General features: G+C 54.7%; 2 protein-coding genes and 4 non-coding genes across 6 annotated transcripts; 5 read left to right on the top strand and 1 right to left on the bottom strand.

The window, feature by feature from the left end:
- Positions 1–378: 378 nt before the first annotated feature.
- On the top strand, positions 379–3,366 carry BESB_081890 (uncharacterized protein; the record flags this gene model as incomplete). Its single annotated transcript, XM_029366539.1, has 4 exons — positions 379–1,568; positions 1,942–2,001; positions 2,282–2,396; positions 3,025–3,366. The coding sequence occupies 4 exons, from the start codon at positions 379–381 to the stop codon at positions 3,364–3,366; spliced, it is 1,707 nt and encodes a 568-aa protein (XP_029216999.1).
- A 1,195-nt stretch (positions 3,367–4,561) lies between these two features.
- Positions 4,562–15,300, bottom strand: BESB_081880 (uncharacterized protein; the record flags this gene model as incomplete). The annotated part of the gene is made up of 18 exons (XM_029366538.1): positions 4,562–4,783; positions 5,114–5,182; positions 5,663–5,725; positions 6,380–6,496; positions 6,774–6,827; positions 7,159–7,251; positions 7,564–7,644; positions 8,093–8,202; positions 8,455–8,488; positions 8,842–8,922; positions 9,186–9,320; positions 10,466–10,756; positions 11,068–11,119; positions 11,496–11,584; positions 11,800–12,126; positions 12,831–13,209; positions 13,547–13,804; positions 14,231–15,300. The coding sequence occupies 18 exons, from the start codon at positions 15,298–15,300 to the stop codon at positions 4,562–4,564; spliced, it is 3,525 nt and encodes a 1,174-aa protein (XP_029216998.1).
- A 1,954-nt stretch (positions 15,301–17,254) lies between these two features.
- On the top strand, positions 17,255–17,327 carry BESB_085810. Its single transcript has one exon. It is a non-coding gene; the product is annotated as a tRNA-Lys (tRNA).
- A 343-nt stretch (positions 17,328–17,670) lies between these two features.
- Positions 17,671–17,743, top strand: BESB_085820. Its single transcript has one exon. It is a non-coding gene; the product is annotated as a tRNA-Lys (tRNA).
- A 679-nt stretch (positions 17,744–18,422) lies between these two features.
- BESB_085830 lies at positions 18,423–18,495 on the top strand. The gene has a single exon. It is a non-coding gene; the product is annotated as a tRNA-Lys (tRNA).
- Positions 18,496–19,354: 859 nt separating this feature from the next.
- On the top strand, positions 19,355–19,427 carry BESB_085840. The gene has a single exon. It is a non-coding gene; the product is annotated as a tRNA-Lys (tRNA).
- The last annotated feature ends 2,924 nt before the right edge of the window (positions 19,428–22,351 follow it).

The following is a 22,351-nucleotide window of genomic DNA, read 5'->3' as shown; positions in this document are numbered from 1 at the left end:
CGGAGGCCTCTTGTCTTTTCTCTCGCCAGCCGCCTCGTCTCCGTCTCGCTCCTGCAGGGATCCCCCTCCTTAGCGCCGCTACCCGTCTCCGTGGCGTGCCCGCACGGCGATTCGCCGCTGGACTTCGACCTCTCTTGCGGCGTTCAACACTTTTAGCTGTCTTGCGCGCGCTTCCCGCTCGAATCCGACGTCCATAAACCGCATTCTGTTTCCCTACTTCCCGATCTAGAGGGAAGTAGAGCCAAGCGCGCGTGGCTGGGGTCTCCGCCGCCTGTGCCTGCGGTCTCGCTGTCTCTGCGCACGCCGCTTTTTCTCGGGGCGTGTGTGTGAAACTGAGCGAGGCTCGCGCTTCGTCTGCGTCTCGTCTGTCTTCTCGCGATGGAGGTCCCCGTCCCCGGGGCTTCTTTTTCCTGTCGGTGCTGCCGCGCGACGTTCGCGTCTGCGTTGGAGCGGAAGGAACACCAGCGATCGGATTGGCACGCGTACAACTTGCGGCGAAGCGTGGGAAATTTGGCACCGGTCTCGAAGGAGGACTTTGCGCGCAAGATGCAAGTCGCGCTCCTCGCCTCGCAGCTGAAGCAGGACAAAAGTCGCGACAAGCAGGCGCAGATCGACGCCGCCGTCCGTCTCCAGAGAACGCTGCAGGGCCTCTCCTCCGCCTCGCCCTCCGCACCCCGCTCGGAGGCCGCCGCCGTCGCCCCTTCTTCTTCCTCTTCTTCTTCTGCGTTGCCGTCGACGGAGAAGGAGCGCGCGCAAGCCGTGGCAACGCTGACGGCGCTGGGCGTCTTATCCACGCGCGGGGAAGACCACCTGAAGGCGCGGAAGGCGGACAAGGCGCGCGCGTTGCCGCGGGAGGCCTGTGCGGCGGAGGGTGAGGACGCGACTTCTTCGGCGTCGGATGCGGGCGTCGCGGCGGGATCTTATCCAACTGCGGCGGAGCTAGAGGCGAGCCGCGAGCGCGCGCGACTACGCGCCTTTGCACTCTCCACAGAACCCGAGTGCGTGAGTCTCTTCGACGCGCACGCGCCGTTTCGCACGTGGCGGGAGTGCCTGAGTTACATGACCAAGACCTTTGGCTTCGTCGTGCCTCACGCGGAGTACCTGGTGGACGCGAAGGCCTTCCTCCGGCTCGTTTGGCGCGCGCAGCTCCGCCGGCCCCGCTGTCTCCTCTGCGAGAAGCGCTTCAGCTCGGTGCTTGCCGCGCAGCAGCACATGCAGAGTAAAGGGCACACGCAGCTCCGCTGGACGGAGTCCGCCGAAGAGACCTCCGCACTGCAGCGAGCGCTCATGGAGGCCTGCTACGACTTCCGCGCCTCCTACCTCGCCCTCCTCGCCCGCCGCAGAGACAAACTGCCTTTCGACGGACGCGCGCGCGCCGCGATCAAAGACGCCGAAGCAGACAGCGACGCAGAGAGCGACGGGGACGATGGAGACTCCGACAGCTGGGAAGACGTCTCCAGTTCGGATGACGAAGACGACAGCGACGACGAGCCCTGCGAGGCGTCGCGCCTGCGCGAGGCGACTCACGGGCTCTCCGCGCGCGAGTTCAAACGCGTCGTGCGGCAATGGTGCGTCCGAGTGCGCCGCTCACCCGCGCGCCGGGCGACATCCGTGGCGTAGAGAGCAGACAGAAGGAACGACTCGCCAGCTGAACCTCAGAAAAAGGAATAAAGGATGCGCCGAGGGACTGTGTGCAGAGGTCGCTCTGTTTATTCGTATTTGCGTGTTCGCATGCTGATATATGCATATATATGTGAATGGAATGTATATACGTATATAGTGTGTATTGTTGTTCATGTAGTACCGTGTTTTTCGACCGGATTAAGCGCATTCGTAAAAAGGTCATGCGCTGCGGAGATGCGCGTCGAGCTCGCTTTGCTCTCTTTCTCGCTTTGTTGGCTGTGAACCTTTCCTTTTGTGTGTTGACATCGTTTTTCTCAGCGGCGAAATGCAGGCGAGACTGACAGAGACAGGTGATCTCCGCCTTCCCGACGGAAGAGAGTGAGTTCGAATTTTCTCAGTTTTTTCTGTTTTCTGTCTGCGTCACTTTGCGGCGCCTTTCTCCTCTCGTCTTCTCTTGGCGTGCGGAAGCACGAGCATAAACAGGCCCCTAGGCATCCAGTCCGATCCCCACTCGAGTCAGATCTATGAGTGCATATTTTTATGTGTGAATATGTGTGCACATCTGGCTTTTTCAGTCCGCTTTTTCGCGGTCGCAGCGAAACGGTTTCGCCGATAGACGCACGTTTCCGTCCACTTTCTAACTTTTATTTTTTTTCAGACTCGTGAACCGCCACGTCGCGTACATCTACAAGCAGCGGCTGGTCCGTCGCCTCCCCGGAGAGGCGGAGGCGCAAGTCCTCGCCGACTTCCACGCGAATCCGCGATTCCAGCTGGTGAGCTCTACCGGAGGGGCGACGACGAGCCTCTTCAACTCATGTCTCTCGTGTTTTTCTGTGCCTTCTCCGTCGCCAGATGAGTCTGAGGCTCGCAAACATGCGTCTCCAAAACTGTATACACAGGCCTAGCTATAGAGACGTTCGTGCGGCAGACTGTGTAGAGTAAGCTCGTACACGCGTTGCACGGTGCCCAGTCTGAAGGGACGAGTGCGTCGTCTTTTTCGGATCTTTTAGCACTGCAAGCAGTGACGGCATACAGACCACGGCCGGTCTCTTCGATGCAAAAACCTGTTTCCACGCCAGCGCAGGCTCCTCGCCTTCACCAGCGAAAGCCATTTTCAACACAAATGCCTCGGACTACATAATCATATGTATATGTTTAAATGTACATCTATATATGTATTTACCAGTACACATGCCTACGTATTTATATGAATATATATATGTATATATATATATGTATATGTATCTGTGTATGTCAACAAATATACATTCACCCGTGTATGTACACATATATATATATATATATCCGTATATACGTGGGTATATGCATCTAAATAAGTGTTTTGGAGTGAGTTCGTCTCTGCTTTGATTTCCTGACGCGCGTCTGGGTGTCTGCGTACAGAGCGCACACAACCTGAAGACGTCGCTGGCGCGGCTGGGCGGGCGCCAGACGACCGGTCTGAGTGCCTCAGCGCTTGAGCATCTGCCGCTGCAGCATCGCCAGCAGCTGGCGACGCGCCTGCGCCAGGAGAAGCATCACCGTTTGCTCCTTTCTTCGCTGGGAAGGAACGGGCGCGGCCTCTCTGAGCAGGCGCTGCGGCTGAGCGAGCGCGAGATCAAGCGGAAGGTGCTGGCGCCTAGACGCGCCTTCGTCCAGCGCGAAGCCAAGCAGCGCATGCGGCTCGGTGTCAAGCAGAACAAACTGCAGAAATTCATCCTCCAGGAGACCAAATTCTTTTTCTAAGCCCGCGACAGACGTGAAAGAAAAAGCGGAGCCCAGTGCGGGGAGAGGAGGGCAGAAAAGGGCGAGTGAACGCGAGCGACATGAAACCGAGGAGCGAGGAAAGCGCCGACTGGAAGCGGCAGACACAGCGAAAAGAGACGTGCGGAGGAGAGAAGAGAGAACATAGGAAGAAAGAAAGGCGGAGAAGAAGGAAAACGCAGGCAAGCAAGAGGAAAGAAAGAAGAGCGACAGGAGAGGGAGAGAGGAAAGTTCGTTTTATCAGCACGACCCGGTGGCGTTTCGCCGAAGAAATCTGCCGCTACGCGTCTGTCGCTGTCTCATCCTTTCGCACTTTTGCCTTGAGTCACCCTTTTCCGCGAGCTTCCTGATAAACGCTGTATCCTTTCCGCTGCAGCTGGCAGTCCCCTGCAGCGATCTGCACTCAGAACGTTTTTTTAACTTTCGTAAAAAATCGGTGCAGCGAGAGAAATGCAAATCGGGAGAGTTCCCCTTCGCTTCGGAGGGTACCCCGTGTGGCGGAGAGCCTCGGGTCCTCTAAAAATCCTTCAGAAGTCGCGGACGAAAAGGTCAACACGCACGCGTATCACATACGCAGTGTTTTCCATCCATGCTTGCAAAAACACATGAGTCTTCAACGATATATATAAATATATACATACAAATATATATATATATTTAAGTGTACAGGTGCAAGGATACATTTACTGATACATACACATATGTACACGTATACACTAATGTATGCATGTGGGGAACGTGCGTTCTCCGACATGCATGCGTAGAGCTTGCGTTTTTGAGCTGCCGGTTCGCGCCCGCGAGTCTACTCAAAAAAAGATTTTTCCTTCAAAAGATTAGCGAGAGCCAGACGTTCGAGGCTCGCAGATCGGGAACATCTAAAGATTCTGACGAAGGCGCAGAACTCGCGGAAAACGAAGCCGATGCTGCATTGACAAAACTATTCCCACTCGCTCAAATCCTCAAGCGCCCACCCTCATATTCGCCGCATGGGCACGCGACTCTCTCTGGCTCTCTTTTTGCAAGCATTTACACCTACTGTTATCTACTTAGTCGAACGCCTGCACACCTTTCCGTCAAACACCTACACACGAATAAATATGGGGACAGAAAAAGGCGGTTAGGTCTCAAAATAGAAGCGAACGCCTTGCAGAGGGGGGCCCATCGCATGCGGGCGCGCTCAAAGTGCCTGTGGAGTGGAAAGGGAAGGCGCAGTCGACCGCCAGTGAAGAAGGGAGGCTGGTTCGCTTGTCGAAGGCGCAGAGGCGATTTGTTCAGTTAGATTTTCCATTTTTCGAAGAAGGACGAAGTAGTCCTCCTCAGCCTGCCGCTGGGCGCGCTGCGTCGCGGCGAGCTCTTGAAGCACCTGGTGCTGCCGCTCCGCCATCAGAGCCAGTTCGGCCTGAACAACAAATGATCAAAAAAAGACACTTGAAGGAGGAGCAGCGCACGCAGAGCCGGAAGGGAGAGAAAAGAAATTGGAAAAGCCGATATACACGCGCGATCGGGAGGGAGAAAGAGGCATGAGACGGCGAGGAACAAGCATGGAAGAAGAGGACATCGATGAATAAGAAACTTTGCACACGTGAGGTGAAGATACATTCGAAATTTGATGCGACGCGACATGGGAAAACAGTGAAGACAAGGGGGCGAAAAGCACAATATACGCACACATGAGGAGAGATGCATGCATGTCAAGAGCCCAGTTTCAGCGACGTGAAAAGTTCCTTACCTCCAACTCTGCAACCCGACGCTCGTGTGTCTCTGCCGCCTCAACGGCCTCAGATCTCTCCAGGGTCAGCTGAGACACAAGAAAAAAACGGTTTCCGCGTAAAAGGGAACGCCCTGCCGCAGGCGATTCTACTCAGAAGACCATGTAATTATCTCGGGCTTATCTCTGTTCATCTCGTAAGTTCTTCTCGTGCCGTAAACAATCTCGATTGAGTGCACACAAGAAAAGTTTTTTATTTATCTGTTTCAGAGGAGGTTTGTGGACGCCTACATACATAGATACTTATATACATACATGTTCACATCTTTGTATGTATGCATATATATATATATATATATATATATATATATATATATATGCGCATGTATGCGTTCGACGAAGCACGAGGCTCCTACTATTACGACATACTGGAGGATCTTGCAAATAGAATGTATATAACGTCTGTGTCCTTCCAGGCCAGCGTAAAGTATTTCCTTCTATGATTTACAGTTTTTTCTCCAAACGGTGCTCCTGTACGCCCAGACCCCTGTGACACTTTCCCCCACTCACCTCGGAGCAGAGCGCCATTGTCTGTTCCTGTCTCGTTTGCATACTCTGCAGCTCCTGAATGACCTGAAAAAAGAAAGAACAAAAAGAATCAAGCTCCTAATGAGAAAGCGAAAACGGAGAAGACTCGCTCAGATACGCAACACCTCCTCCATGCGTGAGTGTGCGCAGGTTTAAGGAAACGATTAGCCAGCCTCTAGTGGAGGCAGTAAGCTTTCCAAGAGTTGAAATAGATATCGATTGCTCATGCCTTTGGCGAGCCTCTCTGTGTGTTTCACGAAAGGCATACGAATCAGGGCGTTTATCCAGATGCAAGTCTGCACAAGTTCAGGAGAGGGCGCTCTCACTGCCTTGAAGTCTTTTACATCATCTCTTCTTTTTCTCGCACTTTATCGTTCGATATTTCTAATTATATATTTCGGCATTATTGTCGCCTTTGAATGATCTGATTATAGATGTAAAAATTCCTTCTCTTCTCCAGTTTATCAAATAGTCTTTAACTAAGATATCTCCATTTAATGCAACAATATCTTCATATAGCTAGAATTCCTTCCTTTCTCTGAGATTATTCTTTTTTCGTTCTCTGAGTAAGAACGCCCTATTTAATAAAACAGCATCTTCATCGAACTCGAAAACCTCTCTTTTCCTGTGTTTATCAAACAGCCTCTTAGGAAGAAGCTCTATTTAGTCGAATAGCTTTAGAGGAGCTCTCTGGCGTACCTGCTCATGCGCAAGTCGCTGAGAGCGCAGCTGTTCTTCGAGCTCCTCGCGCGTTCGCTGCAGACGCTCCGCCTCACCAGCCAGCGCGCGATTTTCTTCGCTCACACGACTCAAGGCCTGAAAAAAAAAACAAGACACGCGCACGCGGGCATCGACCTCCTCGCGGCCCTCTGCACGCACTCACAAATCTACGCACGCCGAACGCTGATAAATCGCTCTCTGTCTGTCTCTTTGTGAACTTTTTTAACGCATGCAGGGGGGTAGGGCTGCAGCTACGGAGAAAACCGCGGTGTGCGTGTCCGTAGAGGCAGGCGTTTGTCTAACGACTGAGAACTCCAGGGCTGCCGTTTCTTGCGGCAACGCGGAAGCCACGCGACAAATCTCCGCTGCTCACCTCGACTTCGCTTCGCATCTCCGCAATTCGCTGCTGAAGGAGATCTCGCTCAATCTGAAAAAAGAAATAACCGCCACATTGAAGAGGAGGCACCATCCCGCTCGAGTGGCGCAGACTAGGTGCATGCGAAGGACTGAAGAGTCTCCCGATCGAGGAGACGCGAAACTGAGGAATTAAAGAAAACTGGCAACACGTGACTACATCGTGATGATGCCGCGAACAAAACGTGACATGGCCAAGCGACGCAAGCGACGGCGAGAACCGCTGAAGCGTGCGAGACGCAGAGGAATGAGTCAATTTTTCAGACACACGAGGCCAACACTCTCTAGCCGCATGTGCTCAAGAAAAATACGCAGAAAGAGAGAAAAAGGGGAGAGCGGCTGACGCGAATTTCCTGCAGATGCGATTCCACTTGCTCTGCGCGGCTCGTCACCGCCTCGCGCTCCGCAGCGGCCGCTTCTCGACTCTTCTCAAAGTCCTGAGAAAAAAACAGGGCACACTCGTCACAAACACGCTCGAGGCATAGGCGCCCGCCAGACAAAAATCCAGACGCGTGGAAGCCAAACACGCACGCATACACGCATGCATGTGTCCTGGAAACTCTTCTACTCGCACTCTGTCAAACTAGCTTCCAACGGCGCATCCGCACGCACATTCAAAAGCTGCATCCGTCGGAGTGCGCATGACTCGCTCTGCGCAGAAGGCTGACTAGAGGGCGCAGCAGAAGCGAGCAAAGGTGCCAAGTTCCCCAGAAACACGACAAAAAATAAGACCACGGCCGTGAACGCACCGAGAGAATCGCGCTCTTTTCCTTCTCGCGCTGCGCCACCAGCCGCTCCATGGCGGCCGCCGCTTCCTCCTTCTCCTCGAGCTGAAAAAAACATGAAAATAAGGACGCACGTCGCTGCAAAACACGCACTACTTCGCGGCAACGGAAAAGAGAGCAAAGGCCCTCTCGCACGCAGGTGAAGGCGTCTGGAGTCCTCTGCATGCGCGACGTCATCCGCAGCGCCGCACACACCTAAATAAACACGAGGCATCCCGAGGAAAAGGGAGCCGCTCGGGACTCGATTCCCCGACCACGGACGGCGGTCATCAAGTGTTGTCGTCTTTTGTTCCGTCGATTCATCTAAGAATGCTGGTGCATCGGAGCTGAGCGAGAAAAAGAAATGCGGCGGCAGCGAAAACCCGTGCGCGTTTTCCGCGGTAAGCCGCCTCAGGGACTCATCGACGCCGAGAGACTGGAGAAGGCGCGCGGCGCAGGGAGAGACTCGATTCGAAGAAAAACGCGTTAAGGACCGCGAGCACGAAAAGCTGACCTCTTTGCGGAGGGAGTCCCTTTCTCTATCGGATAGCAGCAGTTCTTCGCGGAGGCGCTCGAGCTCACGATCCAGCCGAAGAGACTCCCGCCTCTGGTGTTGGCTAGCCTCTGAAAACAAAATAGCACGTGCCACGAATCGGAGATGGAGAGCGTAGATCTGGCATGCAGAAACAAAAGAGAAAACGAAAAAAAAGGCGGGGGCAAGGCGAGAAAAGGGAACGCACAGAACCGCCGACTGTTGCGCGGACGCGGCAAAGTGAATACAAACTGAGAGAGAGAAAAAAAAGTAGCAGCGCTAGAGAAAAATAAGGAAATGCAAGAGATGAAGAGGTCAAAAGTGGGAAGAAAGAAAAGTGGTACCTTTCTCGAGGCCCATGATTTTATTCTCAGCCGCCTGAAAGACACACACGCGAAAAATACATCCTCGCGACCTCTTTCTTTTCCTTTGCTTCTCTCCTTTTCGAGTTGCTCAAGCAGGGAGCTATCTGTCTGTTCCTGTCTGTGCAAAGCTCTGTATTCACGAATCATTTTATGTATCGCATATATATCCACAATCCGCACACTGCCTGCATAGACACACGCTGAACCATGAAGCGCGTGCCTGAAGCTCTTGGTTTAATCCTTTGTTTGCTGTAGACGGCGCGGCAAATGTAGTTACGGGAACCGCCAGTAGGGATATTTTCTGACATAGCAAAACGCGGACAGTTTGTCTCAGCGAGTTTTAAAAGTGCGAAATCCTTGACTCACAACCAGCTGCGCTGTCAGACCGCGGACCTCGCTGCCGCGATTCTTCTCAACCGCCGCCAGCAGCTGCGACAGGCGCGAGACCTAAAAGCAAGTCGAATAGAGGGAGACAGAAGAAAGACAGAACGTGAAAAAATCAACACGCATCCGCATAGACATAAATATATATATTTATGTACATGTTGGTTGTTTTACACATGCGTGGAGGTACGCGTATGGCCTGCTTGCGCCTGACGAGCGACTGTATGCATATCTGTGCATTTATAATGAATGTATGCTACAACAAACGCGTAGAGAACTCTCTGCATACCTGCACTGCGCTGCGCAGAACGCAGGCCGCGGCGTACCTGTTGCTCTAGTTGCGCGACCTCAGCCTCCACCGACTCTCCGCGCCCAGACGAAGGCAGAAGGGAAGAAACCTCGGGAAAGGCCTCTTTCCGCTCTCGCGCAGGCTCTGCCGCGTCCAGCCTGAGCATCTGCAGCTGCAGAAAATGCACGCAAGATGGAAAATACCGCGGGACGAAATGGAGCGACGCACAGAATAGAGTGTAGGCAGCACAAACGAACTTTCCTTAAGCAGCTAAAGCGAAAAATAATTACATTTTTCATCACAAGACGAAGGTGGAAAGAGGGGTCAGAGCGGAGATCCAGGTGTCACATTGTTTGCCGACAGCGACAGCCAATGAGACGAGACGCCGAGAAGAACGCAGGACGTGGGGAATTCGTTTCTCAAAACAATGCGGAAGACACAGACAGGCAAGTCTGCGAATGCCAGCGAGGTAAGAGAGGGTAGAGCGGAGCCACAGCGCACAGAGAGCTCGCCTGGCATCGAGTTCAAAGTGCATTCACACAAACGCGCCGCGGCTCCTTACCTCGAGCTCTTGTAGGCGCCTCGTGAGCATCTGCAGACGATAAAAAAGGCTGTATTTGCCTCATTGGTCGCAGCGTCAATCCGCGAATATTCTCTCCTGCGCGGCTGTACCCCGACATGTGCGCTCCTCTGCGCGCCGGCGACGTGCGTCTGCCTCCTTTTCCATTCTTCTCACTCGAAGCAGAAGATTTTGAGCAAGAGTCAGTTAGCAACGCTAGTTCACCGACAGATGTAATACGTAAGCTGGGTTAAGAACGTCTGGAGAAGTTTGTTCCCTAGCTACCATATTTATCAATTGGTTTAATTTTCTTACACACGGCTTTTGGTTTGATTGAACTATCGCATCCAGATAACTCCATACCATTGCACCGGTTTGTAACTGCGCGTCACGTCGTACCTGAATGGTACTTTCTAGCTTAGTATGCGGTGGTAAAAGTGTTCCCGTCCCAAACCCCGAGCCTCGAAGAGTTCGTTTCACAGCGCGCTGCGAAGCCGCTTCTCCGGTGACTGCCTGAGCCGCCAGGCGTTGAGCCGCGAGGCAAAGACGCTCTTTTTAGCTATAGCGTGAACATATTTTTTCGCGTGAGAGCGGCCTTTCGCGGGACGCGTTGTCCGCCCGCGCGCGCTCAAGCCCGCGCTCTTGGCGAGAGTCCGCCGTTGACGCCTGGCGAGAAAAAGCGCAGATCGAGGGTCGCGACTTCGTGTTTGCGTCGCGCGGCGTCCGCTCTCTCTCTTCTCTTCTTCGCCTAGGCTCACCTCTGCTTTTTTTTCCATCTCAATCGCCGCCTCGGTTTTCGAGCGGACTTGGTCCTGCAGCGCTTCGTTCCGCTCCACGATGCTTTTCACTTGCTCCCTGATCTCCGTCAGCGCAACTTCCAGCCGACCGATCAACAAGTCCTTCTGCGCACTCCGCACCTGCTCGCGCTCGAGTGCCCCCTGGACCGCGTGGAGCCTCTCGCGCAGCTGCCCAAGTTCCGAGTTTTCAGGAAACCGAGAAGACGCGGAGTTGCCTCCCTCAGTGCCCGCCGCCGCCAAGCGTCCTCTCGCCTGAGGAGGGCACACGGACGCAAAAAAGGAGCTCTCTGGTTTCCTGTCGCACTCGCGATCTCGTCTTCTGCGCGACGTCAGGGTTTAGGGTTGACGATGAGAACGGCGACTCCCCCCGCATGCCATCCCGCTTACTCATATTCAATGCAGACACTGATCTACGCGTCTAAGTGGCTGTACCGGCTCTCTGTCTCTTCAGCGCCGCTCGCCAAAGAAGGAAGATGTCGTTGTTCTTCGCTGCTGCAGCGGTCTCAAGAACTCGCTGCCTTCGTCTATTTGCGTTTTTTGAGATGTCATGCGTTTCGTCCTACCTCGTCGATCTCGCGTTGGAGCGCCTCCACGCGCTTCGTCAGTCCCTCGACCCTAAGGTGGAAAACGGAGAAAGAAGGGGAAAAAAATCACTATTCGCGTGCCGCCACTCCAAAGACGCAGACTCAGCAGCGAAACAGAAGAATTGGCATTCCTCCTTTCGAGGAATTTTCGCTGAAGTCCTGATGCTCGCTTCGCAGACCGTAGCCCGACGCCTTTGCCGCCGGCTGATCTACTCCGCGAATAAGGAGAGCGAGAGCCGCGAGCCTCGTGTCAAGACAAACGGTGCGCGCCAGAGAGGGAAGGTGAACCACGCTGCGCCGAAAATGCCGACTCCAATTTGCTTCGGGGGAAGGAAAGAATATCGAAAATGCAGCAAAAAATACCTCGTTTCTGATTCCAGTCTCAACCGAAAACTCGTCTAACTCACTGTTGCTCAGCCTCCCGCCTTGCCTCAGACTCCGCTCGCGCCGTGGCCTGCCACTTCGTCGCCTCCGTCGCAGCCTCTTGCTCTCGAGTCTGAAGAGAGACACACGACGCTGCCACGACTCGCAAAGCGTGGAAAGGAATGGCAGCGCCCACATAAGCGCGACGCGCTTGCAGGCAGTCAAAGAGCGACAGCACGGCGGACCCGAGGGACGTCAAAAACGAGGAGCTAAAAAACGGAGATACCCGCACAAAGCAAGCATGAGACACGGCATAACGGGCTGATCGTTTCTCTCCCCATTTTCTACCTGAAGGTCTGCGGCTTGCGCGACGAGGGCTGCGATCTCCGCTTCCATCTTGGCGCAATCGCTCTCTCCTCGCTCGCGCTCTTCGCTGCCGTCACACCTCCCCTCTTGGCGTGTCCCCTCTTCTCTCGCCGGTGCAGGCTCTGGCTGAGCTCGCTGCGCGGCTTCTTCTCCGCTGAAAAAAAGCGAGTCCGCCGGCGAGCAGCTCTCGCTGCCCGCCTCCTCCCCCGCGCGAAACACCCGCGACCGGCGCCGAGTGTCAGACTCCTTCACTTTCTCCTTCTCAACGCGAGCGGCGAGCCCAGAAGCCGCGGCGCGTTGCTTCAGCGCCTGCGCACGTGGTCCCCAGAACGCAGAGAACGAGGCACACAAGTTTCGTTCACAAAGTTATTCATCCGGTCCATAAACTCATATATATATATATATATTTGTACACTTGTATATTGATGCGTCAAAGACACCTTCCGAAGATTTATTTGCTGCTATATACATATACATATATATATATATATATATATATATATATGGGTTTAGGGTTTAGGGAAACCCTAAACGCTACGTTTACATATAACAGGCAGTGGTGGTGGGGTTGTTTACGTGTAACGGGGTAGGTAGACGCATGCAGCCAGAGATGCAGCTCGCGGTTTCCCGAGTCTCTCAACGTCGCAGGCCCGTGCGCAGGCACAGAAGAAAGAGCGAGAAAGGCAGCGAGTCCTGTCGCCCTCCGCCTGCCAATATACGCGCCCTGAGTCTCTGTATCGACGGAGTTTCGCTAGGGTGCCTCCGCGTTGTGCGCGCCTGTCAAGTAAACTCTGCGACAGGCATCTAGTCTGAAACAAGCGGGCACTGGACTCTCGTGAGTTTCCGCGGCACACTCCCTCGACTGCCAAACAGATAGAGCGATAGAGGAGCGCCTGTTCCAACGCAGACGCAAAGAAAAAGAAGAAGAGTGAGTCGCTCCAGTTGGGAGCACTTTTTTCCTCATTTCATCGCAAAAAAAACGCGCGGCTGAGTGCCGCAGAAAGCGTGGTCACCTGGTAGCGCGCGTCGAGGGCGGCGAGGCGCTTGGTCAGAGTCCTGCATTCTTCTTCCTTTTCTCTCAGCTGTTCCTTCCAGACGTCCTGTCCGTCTGCTCCCTCGCGCTTCGCTTCTCTCTCGCGTGCCTCTTCTTTCCGCTGCTTTTCTATGCGCTCGACTTTTTTCTGCAGCGTCTCGGTCAGCTGTCGGTACAGGCGGAGCTCTGCGTCGTCCTTCTTCGAGCCTTCAAAAGGGCGCCCTTCTTCGCTGCGGCCTTCGTTCTTCTCCCGCCTGTCGTCTTGCACGGCTCGCTGGGAGACAGACGAGAGCGAGCGGCGTGGACGCGAAGGCGAGCGCGAAAAACTCTGGAAGCGCCTGGCATGCATGCCCTGGACTCTGAAGATCAAGCGGGAGACGCGAGATGGAAATCCACGCGTGTGAGACGAGAGAGCGAAGGAATCCGACACAACGGCGTAACTACTCCACCGCTGAGACGCTGCAAAAGAAAGAGCGCAAAGGCGGGAAGACGCGCCGAAGGAAACTGGAAGCCACGCAAGAAACAAAGACTGAAGAAGAGAGACGAAACCCGGCGCGAGCACAAGAGCGTCTGGACGCCGCGCACGCATGCGAGACGCCACCGCGCCACACACGACTGACATCTGCAAAGGCCTCGAGACTGGCTGTTTCTGCTTTCTGTGTGACGCTCTCCCTCCCTCTATCCGCGAGCACGTACTCCTGTTGTTTTAGTTTTTCCTCGATTTTCGCGCGATCCTCCCGCGCCCTCGCCAGCAATCCCCTCAGCGTCTCGATTGTCTGCGCCTTCTCCTTCTTCTCTCTCTCCCACAGGGCCGCTTTTTCGTCCTGCGCGCGCTCCGCCCCGCGGGTGCGCTCCTTCGCCTCCTTCGCCTCTGCCTCGAAGCGCGCGCACGCAGGCTCAGCGCGCAAGCTCGCCTCGCGCTCGCTCAGACACTGAGCCTGGAGATCTTTGTACCTAATTTTTCCAAACATGCACACAGAACAGAAACCACAGACTCTTCAAACGCATATACATATACACATATATATCCGCTGCTCGCGCGTCTACCAAACCAGTTCTCGACATATATATGTATAGTCGTCTCAGCGTAAAAGCGAAAAAGGTTTACTCCACGAAAAGCAAATATCGCTGTTGATGCGTACAAGAAAACACGTGAAAGATTCAGCTTACAGGGCCAACCAGGAGGCACGCCCCCCCGCCGCAGCTATCGAATTCAATTCGAAACTGCATCACTGCAAATGAAGAAGCGATCTGAAGGCATAGGCGTACAAGACTATGCGTCGATGAAACTCTTCGATGCAGCGACGAGCATGGGCGCCGACGGCACGTGAGCGAGGCATATAAAGTTGAAGAGAGAGAAGAAGAAACTCTCTGACTCACTTTTTCATAAGGAGCTGGAAATTTTCAACAGCCTTCACGACATCCTGGAGCAGCCTGCTGACCAGGCGCGTGTTGACCGGGTCGAATTTTTCAGTGTACTGCAGAGAAAGGAGCTGCAGGCGCACGCGCTGATACAGCGGCTGCTCGTCCTCCGGATAAAGCGGCTGTGGAGCGTCTGCGGCGGAGGGCAGATAGGACGGGGAAGAAGAGAACGGGAGATTGGACGGCGTAGGAAAAGCTGCGTGCCGGGTGTCTTCCGCATAGAAGGCAGGCCCGAAAGACGTCGGCTTCGCTGTGGCTGCATCACCAGAAGCGAGAAAGTCGTTGGCACTCCGGAAGCGGTGACCGCTAGTCGCTTCCTCCTTGCCACCAGGAGAGGGACGGGGTGTACATACACTCGAGCCGTGGAACGTCTCCGGCAGCGGCGAGGCATTTCCTGGCCGCGAGCGAAGGAGGCAGGGGCCCGCTGAGAGACTCGGACTCTCAGTTGCCTCGCCCTCTGGCTGGCCTTGCGGGGAGAAGGCATTCGCAGGCCTTTGGTTTTCCTTTCCACCTGACTCGAAGTGAAAAGACGGGAAAAAGTCCCGGTGTCTCCCGCCACCAGGTGTACGTACACCAGCCCCCGATAAGACGGACAGCCCGCCCCGTCGCCCTCCGTCTTCGCCTGGATCTGCGCTTTGCGCTGTCCTCCACGGCTCACTGCTCTCCCCCTCTTGATGGTCACCTTCGCACGTGCGTTCCCTTCTCCCTGCACGCCCGCGGGTTTCCTCGCCGGGTAAAAGCGGAGAAAACGCGGCGGTCGCGCATTCGCCTTCGAAGGCAGCGCGCGAGTCTCGTCGAGCGCTCTTCCAAGGCTGTCCCTCCGTCCCGCAGAGACTCTGCTTTCCCGTCACTTCTCCGTGGAGATGCGACGTCCGACACGAGGTCGGCGCAGGACCAGGGCGATAAAAAACCGTTCCGCTGCCGCCAACCGGCAGAACAGGAGCTGCATACGGCGGGAAAGCGTGCGCAGCGGCAGAAGGGAGAAGATTGTGGGAAGACGCACGCGGACGGAGAGGCGGGGCTGGCATTTTGCAGAGACAAACAGCCACGCGCTGAGACGCTTACACCCCGATAACTCCGCATCCCCCTTTGGGGGACTCACAAGCGCTGCGCGTAGAGCGCAACACCGCGATTTTTTTTTCTGACGGGCGAAAGGAGACTCGAGCCGAAGAGAAACAATCTACGAACTAAAACCCTGAGAGACGGGATGCCGCTGCGAGCTCAAGCTGCGACAGCCAGGAGAGGCGAAGGCAGATGCGGTAGAGGCGAATCGAAGGAGCGGTTCTATGCTTAGCGTGCTGGAAATGTGGCACGATTTGAGGGAATTCCTTCGAGATCCTGCGGAGCTGCACAGCACTAGAAGACGCCAAATCTGCCAGCAGAGGTGGCCCTTTTCGCCTCTCTCTCTCGCCGTCTCCTCGGATCCAGTGCTGAAGGCGCGACGCAAGTCGAGTCTCACGGGCCTTCCGGCTCGCAAGGTCAATGCTAAGCACGCGGAAGATCGATGAGGAAGGGAACACACTCTGTTTAGAGAAGTGTGGTGCGTCTGGGCGCCCGGCAGGGCAGGGTTACTACTGTTCGCGGAGCTGGGCAGACGCACACCGGAAGACGCTAAGGCCTCAGGAGACGTAGAAGAGGTTGAAGACTGAAAGGAAACGGAAGCAAGAAGCCACGTTATGTCTTGTAGAAGGACGACGATTGGAGGGACAAGAGGAAAAAGATGCTTGACAACCAAGCCGGAGAGAAGTGTTGCATATCTTGCGAAGAGCGCGAAAAGACGAACGCTTAGAGGCTTTTCCGCGCTGCCAGTTTCTCTCGGGTGAAGTGAATCGCATGCGCGGGAGAATCATGGGAGAAGCCAGATGCAGATCGTTTCTTCAGTCATCTTCTCTTTAATTATCTCCACTCTTCACGCGTTTCTATTTCTGCTGCGTTCCTCTCTTCGCCTGCCGTCTCTACGCCTCCCTTTCCCGTCGGTGCCTCTCCGTCCCTCCCTCCTTACTCATCGTGCCCGGGCCTTCTGTCCCCTGGCGCCCTCCTTTCTGGGCCCTGTGTTCTTTTGTTGCTTTTCTCTGTATCTCTTCCCTCTTATCACCGCTTTCTCTGCGTCTTTGTTGTGTGGCTTCTCTCTCTGCTCCACTCGATCTTTCTTCGCGGGTCCCCACTCGGCAGGCTGAACCGGGTGACGGCCGTCCCTGCGCCTCTGTTTGCCAGGCCTTGGCTCACTATTCAGGCGCCTGCGCCGCCTCCTGTCTCAGTCTCTGCGCTTGTGTATGCCGCGAATCTTACAGCCTGGGCGCGGCCGTCGCGCTGGAAACGCAGTGTCCGACAAAGACTGCGGACGCGTGAATACGCCCTCACTTGTTGAACCTTCATCCTTTCGCGCTCTCAGGTTCGTTGCAATGGGTAAAGATCTGCTAACTCGGTTGAGCATCCACTGCTACACCTCAGTTCTTACGTCGCGAGTGCATGACTGAAGAGACAGTAGCAGACACAGTGTGAGAAGGGAGGGTAAGGCGCACGCGCCACGACGGTCTCATTAACCCACGGCATCTCTCAAATTCTGAAAAAAGCGTCAGACGCCTCTGGGGTCTGATTGCGAGACTCACACACGGGAAGCTTCAGAAGCAGCGCCAGCAGATAGAATCGCATGCTGAGGCTAGGCAGAGTAGGGAGTCTGAAAAGGATGTACCACATCACTTTTCTTCAAGGAGGCTCTCTCCCTAGCACGAGGAGTTCTGATGCCAGTTCAACTGCACATAAGCGTTGCTCAGCTGTCGAGGGCCCTGCGCTGCTGACTGTCTTCTCTTCAAGTCAAAGGCGCTTCCTCCCCTTTCCTCTTTAGGACAGTGGTGCGTGCGAGGAGACCGCTGACGAAAGCTTATCTTGGCATGCCAATGGATGAAAGCGAGGCACGGTAATAGCATGATAGACGCCTTCGCAAAGCAGTAAGGAGCACCGGGATACGGGGGACCCGACCTTGCCGATGTAGCTCAGTCGGTAGAGCGCGAGGCTCTTAACCTCGTGGTCGCGGGTTCGAGCCCCGTCGTCGGCTTTTAAAATTTTCCTTCGTTCGTCATCAGGATCTTTTTTTGCATTTCGGCACTATGTGCACTACAGGCAAATTCTTTGGAGCATCATTGCATCATTGCCTGTTGAACTTTGCTCAGTCCTGCCTTCGTCGAGGAGAACACACCTAGAGATCGTAAAGCACTAGTTTTGTCTCCTTCATCTTTCAGAAGCCTGCCTATGGGAGAAATCCACAGCTGAATATAGACTTACTCGCCAATTTACGCGAAATGCAGCGGTGAACTAAGCCATCAGAGCAGTCCGGCCGTCGGAAAATGAAACCCTCTGAAGATCAACAAACTTTGCAGGCCAGCAGCAAGCACAAGCATGCCGATGTAGCTCAGTCGGTAGAGCGCGAGGCTCTTAACCTCGTGGTCGCGGGTTCGAGCCCCGTCGTCGGCTTTTATAGTGCATTATCGCCTGCTTTTTATCTCGCTCCTTTGCACAGCATCTGCTTACTCGATCTCATGGGGTTCCAGTAAACTGAATACACAGCAGCAGTAGAAAGCATGGAGCGCTGGTTCATGTAGTCGGCTCTGCAGTGCAGTTTCGTACGGACGAGTTCCCCTGTCCCCCGGATACGTGAGTCAGTCTCCAAGATGTACCTAAAGCGTACCACCCCACAAAATCGCAAGTCCTGAGAGGCATAAAACATGTGAAGCCAGTAGGTGTACCCCGTCACTCGTAGTTAGTCTTGTGTACGAGGTAGGCAGAGTATAATAGCGTGCTCCTCTTAGACTGACACGGTGCGCCCACTGAAGCGCCATTAGTTAATGGCGCTTCACGGCCATCAGTGGCCGGCTGGCTCAGTACTGATTTTGAATCACTGCTCCTAATACAACATCACACGCGACCACGACTCCGTGTTGCTCTCGGAAGGCCTCCGCGCTCGACCTGCTTCCACGCTGCACAAGAGAAGCCGATCCGCCCTCATAAACACTAGCCTCTCTGTCCATGGTATCAGAGACCATGAGATGTATGACTCGAGTAGAATACATTCAGTCATTAAGCAGGAAAGGCATTTCTTATAATACCGAGAGAACACTATATCGGCTGCCGTTGTGCGTCTTCCACAGCTTTTGCCGATGTAGCTCAGTCGGTAGAGCGCGAGGCTCTTAACCTCGTGGTCGCGGGTTCGAGCCCCGTCGTCGGCTTTTCTGTTCATATGCACCAATTTTGTTTGCAGTTGGTTCTCGCGGGCTGAGGATGGCCACTGCAAAGCGTCTCTGGTGCTGTTTCTTCACTATTTCCAGGCTCCTTTCACCAACCGTCATCAGCCCATCGCTGCTTACGGAATAGGTCCAGAAAGATTTTGGAGAAGATGCCCATCTCGACGAGAAATGCCGACGACTGTGCTTTATCCTGCCACCACGAAGTTACAAACTTCCGGTTCTACCGACTGAGCGGCTTCAGCAACTTAACCTACCGATGCAGTCTGAGCGTCCTTCCCACCATCCCTTCCGTGAAGCGCCGATATGATGCTCTCGACGTAACATGGTACATACACGCCTGCTGAGAGGCCAGCCCATGTGAGACGTAACTGCGGCGCGAGGATGTCAGTTTTGCCTTCATATAGTGGCGCTCCGTCGCTGTAGTGTTGTGCTGGCGGGTCTAAGAACAGCCCGAGAGCTGTCACAGGCTGCTGGAAACACACAATGTATGCTTCCCTCGAAAGTTATAGGTAGTGAACTACCGCTGCACTGGTAGGAGATCTGCTGGATCTCCTCACGATCTGACCTTCCGTTGCGATCTACATGAAGCATACGCGTGGGTGCGGCCACTGGTGTTGCAGCCTCAGGCAGTCTCAGGACGCACGTCGCCGTGGCGGAGGCTCACGCGTGGAGGCTGTCGACTATCGGCAGCATATTTCTGTGCCCTTAAGAACCACACCCGTCATTGTGCAGTCCAGCAGGTAAAAGACACGCCCGCGGTGCCTCCTGTTCAACCCGATGGAGCTAAAAAGAGGGATCAACGCGCACGTTCATGGTGAGAGCATCGCTAGCTCTTACCTTCGCCGATGTAGCTCAGTCGGTAGAGCGCGAGGCTCTTAACCTCGTGGTCGCGGGTTCGAGCCCCGTCGTCGGCTTTTTCTCTGCATTGTTGTATTTAGGATTTATCCAGTTTCTGTCCATCCTCACTGCTCCATGGCGGCTGCGCCGGGGTCGAGGGGGCGAAGAATCCGAAGTCTGTTTGGTCTGGGTGTGCGACTTCTCTGCTGCGGTTTCTTTGGGAGCGCGCATGCATGCGGTCCCGCCACGCGTTTCTTCTCCCTGTCATCGCCACACGCGATCCGGAACCAGGTCCCCGAGACACACAGAGAGAGGCTGTTCCCCCCTTTATCGCCAGTGAAATCTTTTTATTCGCGTGCTCTCTGGCTGTGGATTGTTTCGCGGTTCGCTAGGGCATCTCACGGGGAGACTTGTGAGGGGGCAGAGGGGGGGGGCATTCAATCTGCGGACGAGAACGCTTGTTTTTAGGTAGTCCGCGGTGCTTCTAGAATTTTCAGGTTCGACGAACGTGGCATTCTCCCGTCATGCTTGCCCAGACTCCCGTCACAAGATGTGTCCGGATTTTGTCCATTGTTCAGGGCAGAGTTCAGTACCGTTTTGCAGCGGCATCGTGCGTTTGGTGGCAATGACTCTTATTAGTTCTTTACGCAGCCTTTCCCTTTTACGTGTCCATCCATACGTCGGAATCGTGCACATTGTTCACTTGCGCAGTTCGATCCTGTGTGTGCTGTCCTCTCGAAAGGGGGGCAGCCCGTTCTTGCAAGCGCATCTGTCTGACATGCTGGCGCGGCGTGCCAGCAGTAGACACTCGTCGCGTCACCTGCTGAGGAGAAGTGATTACCGAGTTTGCAACCCTTTCTCGATTGGGAGGGCATGCATCCACGGAAGGGTTGTGTAGAAAATGCAGGTCCGCGTGTTAGCTTGCCTTATTTCCGGTCTTATCTTTGTGGCACCAGTCTTCAAGAAGCGTTTCTGCGACAATATGCTCATTCACGCTGGTATTAGAGCCGTCGTCGTACGCAGCGTTAGAACACTCACACGCACTAAACTAGGATTTGAAGCCTATCGCTTCGAGGATCGTAGATATAGGGCAGCCACGGTTGCGATATTTGTTCAGCATTGCGTCCGATGATAGTACCCCTATCTCCTGTTTCCCGCGTGCATGTGGATTGAGAGTATGGCAGTTACTTGACGGCTGACGATGATGAACGCACGAATTGTTGAGCGAGAAGCCTCCAGTTCACATTCTGCGACGTCTGACCGGCTTACCGCATGGGATGAGGCGACAGAGCGAGATCTGCCCCCCAATGTTTTCGAGTTGGGGGCTGCCTCTTCTGGGGCCGACATGCAGTAGCAGGCGTCAGGCGTTGCTGTGAATATGGCATCGAAGGGCTTCGGTGTGCGGCAAAATGTAGTTTTCAAACTGAGTCCGTCATGCCGACGCGAGTTCTCGTACCAGATTCGATGTGTGCCTGTGCGCCGTGTTGTGCTCGGAGAGCCAGTGGGGGAAACACACACAGATCAAACCGCGGTATCAAGAAACAGGCAGCTGCAGTGAGGAACGAAGACAGACAAACCCCGTTACTCCACACAAGCTGTGCCTGTGACCGCCTATCCCCGCGTGCTCTAAGTTCACTTCACGCCGCACCCCACTATTCGTCACTCGCAAAGCAATACTCCCTCTACAGAGAGATATCAGCACATCAGACGTTTTTTATAGAGGCTCGCCTACGGAGTTGCCGCAGCAGGGCCATCTACCACCTTTTGGGTATCAGAAACGCACCAGCGAGCTGCGACCTCCCTTTCGGGCGTCAACTGATCTTCAAACTCCCTAGGGCATGTTGAAGAAGTGGTTCAGCGGTAGAACAGGTACTCTTTCTAATCGCGGGTGTACCGTTCCGTGCTTTCGGCAACGAACCCGCTGCATCCACGGTTGTTTTTGCACTGCGACCCTGATGCAAGCAACGGGCATTCCCTTGACGTAGAGTGCCCTCGCTCAGAAGCAGCACATCCCGCTGGGTGTAGAAGAGCATCTAGCCGCTCAACAATGCAGCACCTGTGATCCGGTTGTAGTTTCGGATTGGTAGACTACACAGAATGGATCCACCGGCAGACGAAGTCTCTGAGCGATGTGTACTCAGAGCCGTGACGCTGCAAGCAGCGGCGCTCCGCTCCGCTAATCTACAAAGAGTCCGCCAGCGGCATCGATGGACAAGCGGAGCCCCTGGCTCCGTTGCACGCGTACAGAAACGTGCAGATGCCGTCAGTGCCCCTGTGAACTGATCAATATCGGAAGAACAAGCTTCCACTTGTGATTCCGTGTGCCTTGCCTCCTGTATCATTATGAACAGAGGCAAGCTCGATGCGCTTCGAATCTCCACATGCGGAACGGGTGTGCGAGTGCCCAGAGCAGGTGCGCCGGTGATAGTCCAACGCTCTCCTGCTTCCAACTCTGCTTGCGCCTCATCCCCAGCGCTGCCGTGTTTTCTTGAATCAAAGAATGGGCTCACAGAAAACTCACTATATGTGTAGCTAGCTTTCACACGCATTGGAGGAGCCCGTTGTTGTTCGGTAGCCCCGGAGTTTCCTACACAGAAGACATCAGCGACGGAGCGAGCGGGAGCAGCAGCGAGGAGGACTGACATGCATGAAGACGCTTTACTACCCGTTCCGCTGAAGGCTCGCCACCGGCAGAGTACCCTCGACAACGTCAGTGCACATGAAAGCACGAGTCGAGCACTAACCGTTTCTCTGTTCCTTTTTAAGACACGACCCGCCGATACTGCGGCAGACCATCGAAGCCACAGTTCATAGTTCAGCAGATGTGCGGGGTCCGACAGAGTGTCGTCCAAAGACATGGCTGACGATCAGCTTACATTTTTTGCAAAGGAAATGCCAAAGAGGCTGTGAACGACCGAAACTCTCCTCAGCTTCTCGCTGAAGGAGAGAGTCGACAGCTAGGCCGCAGCGGGAGTGCGGATATAGCGCCTGGGACAGCAGC

This window comes from Besnoitia besnoiti, chromosome VIII, assembly GCF_002563875.1.
Source record: "Besnoitia besnoiti strain Bb-Ger1 chromosome VIII, whole genome shotgun sequence".
In the NCBI taxonomy this organism is placed as follows: Eukaryota; Apicomplexa; class Conoidasida; order Eucoccidiorida; family Sarcocystidae; genus Besnoitia; species Besnoitia besnoiti.
Note: the sequence above shows the minus strand (reverse complement) of the source record. Positions and strands in the feature narration are given on the sequence as shown.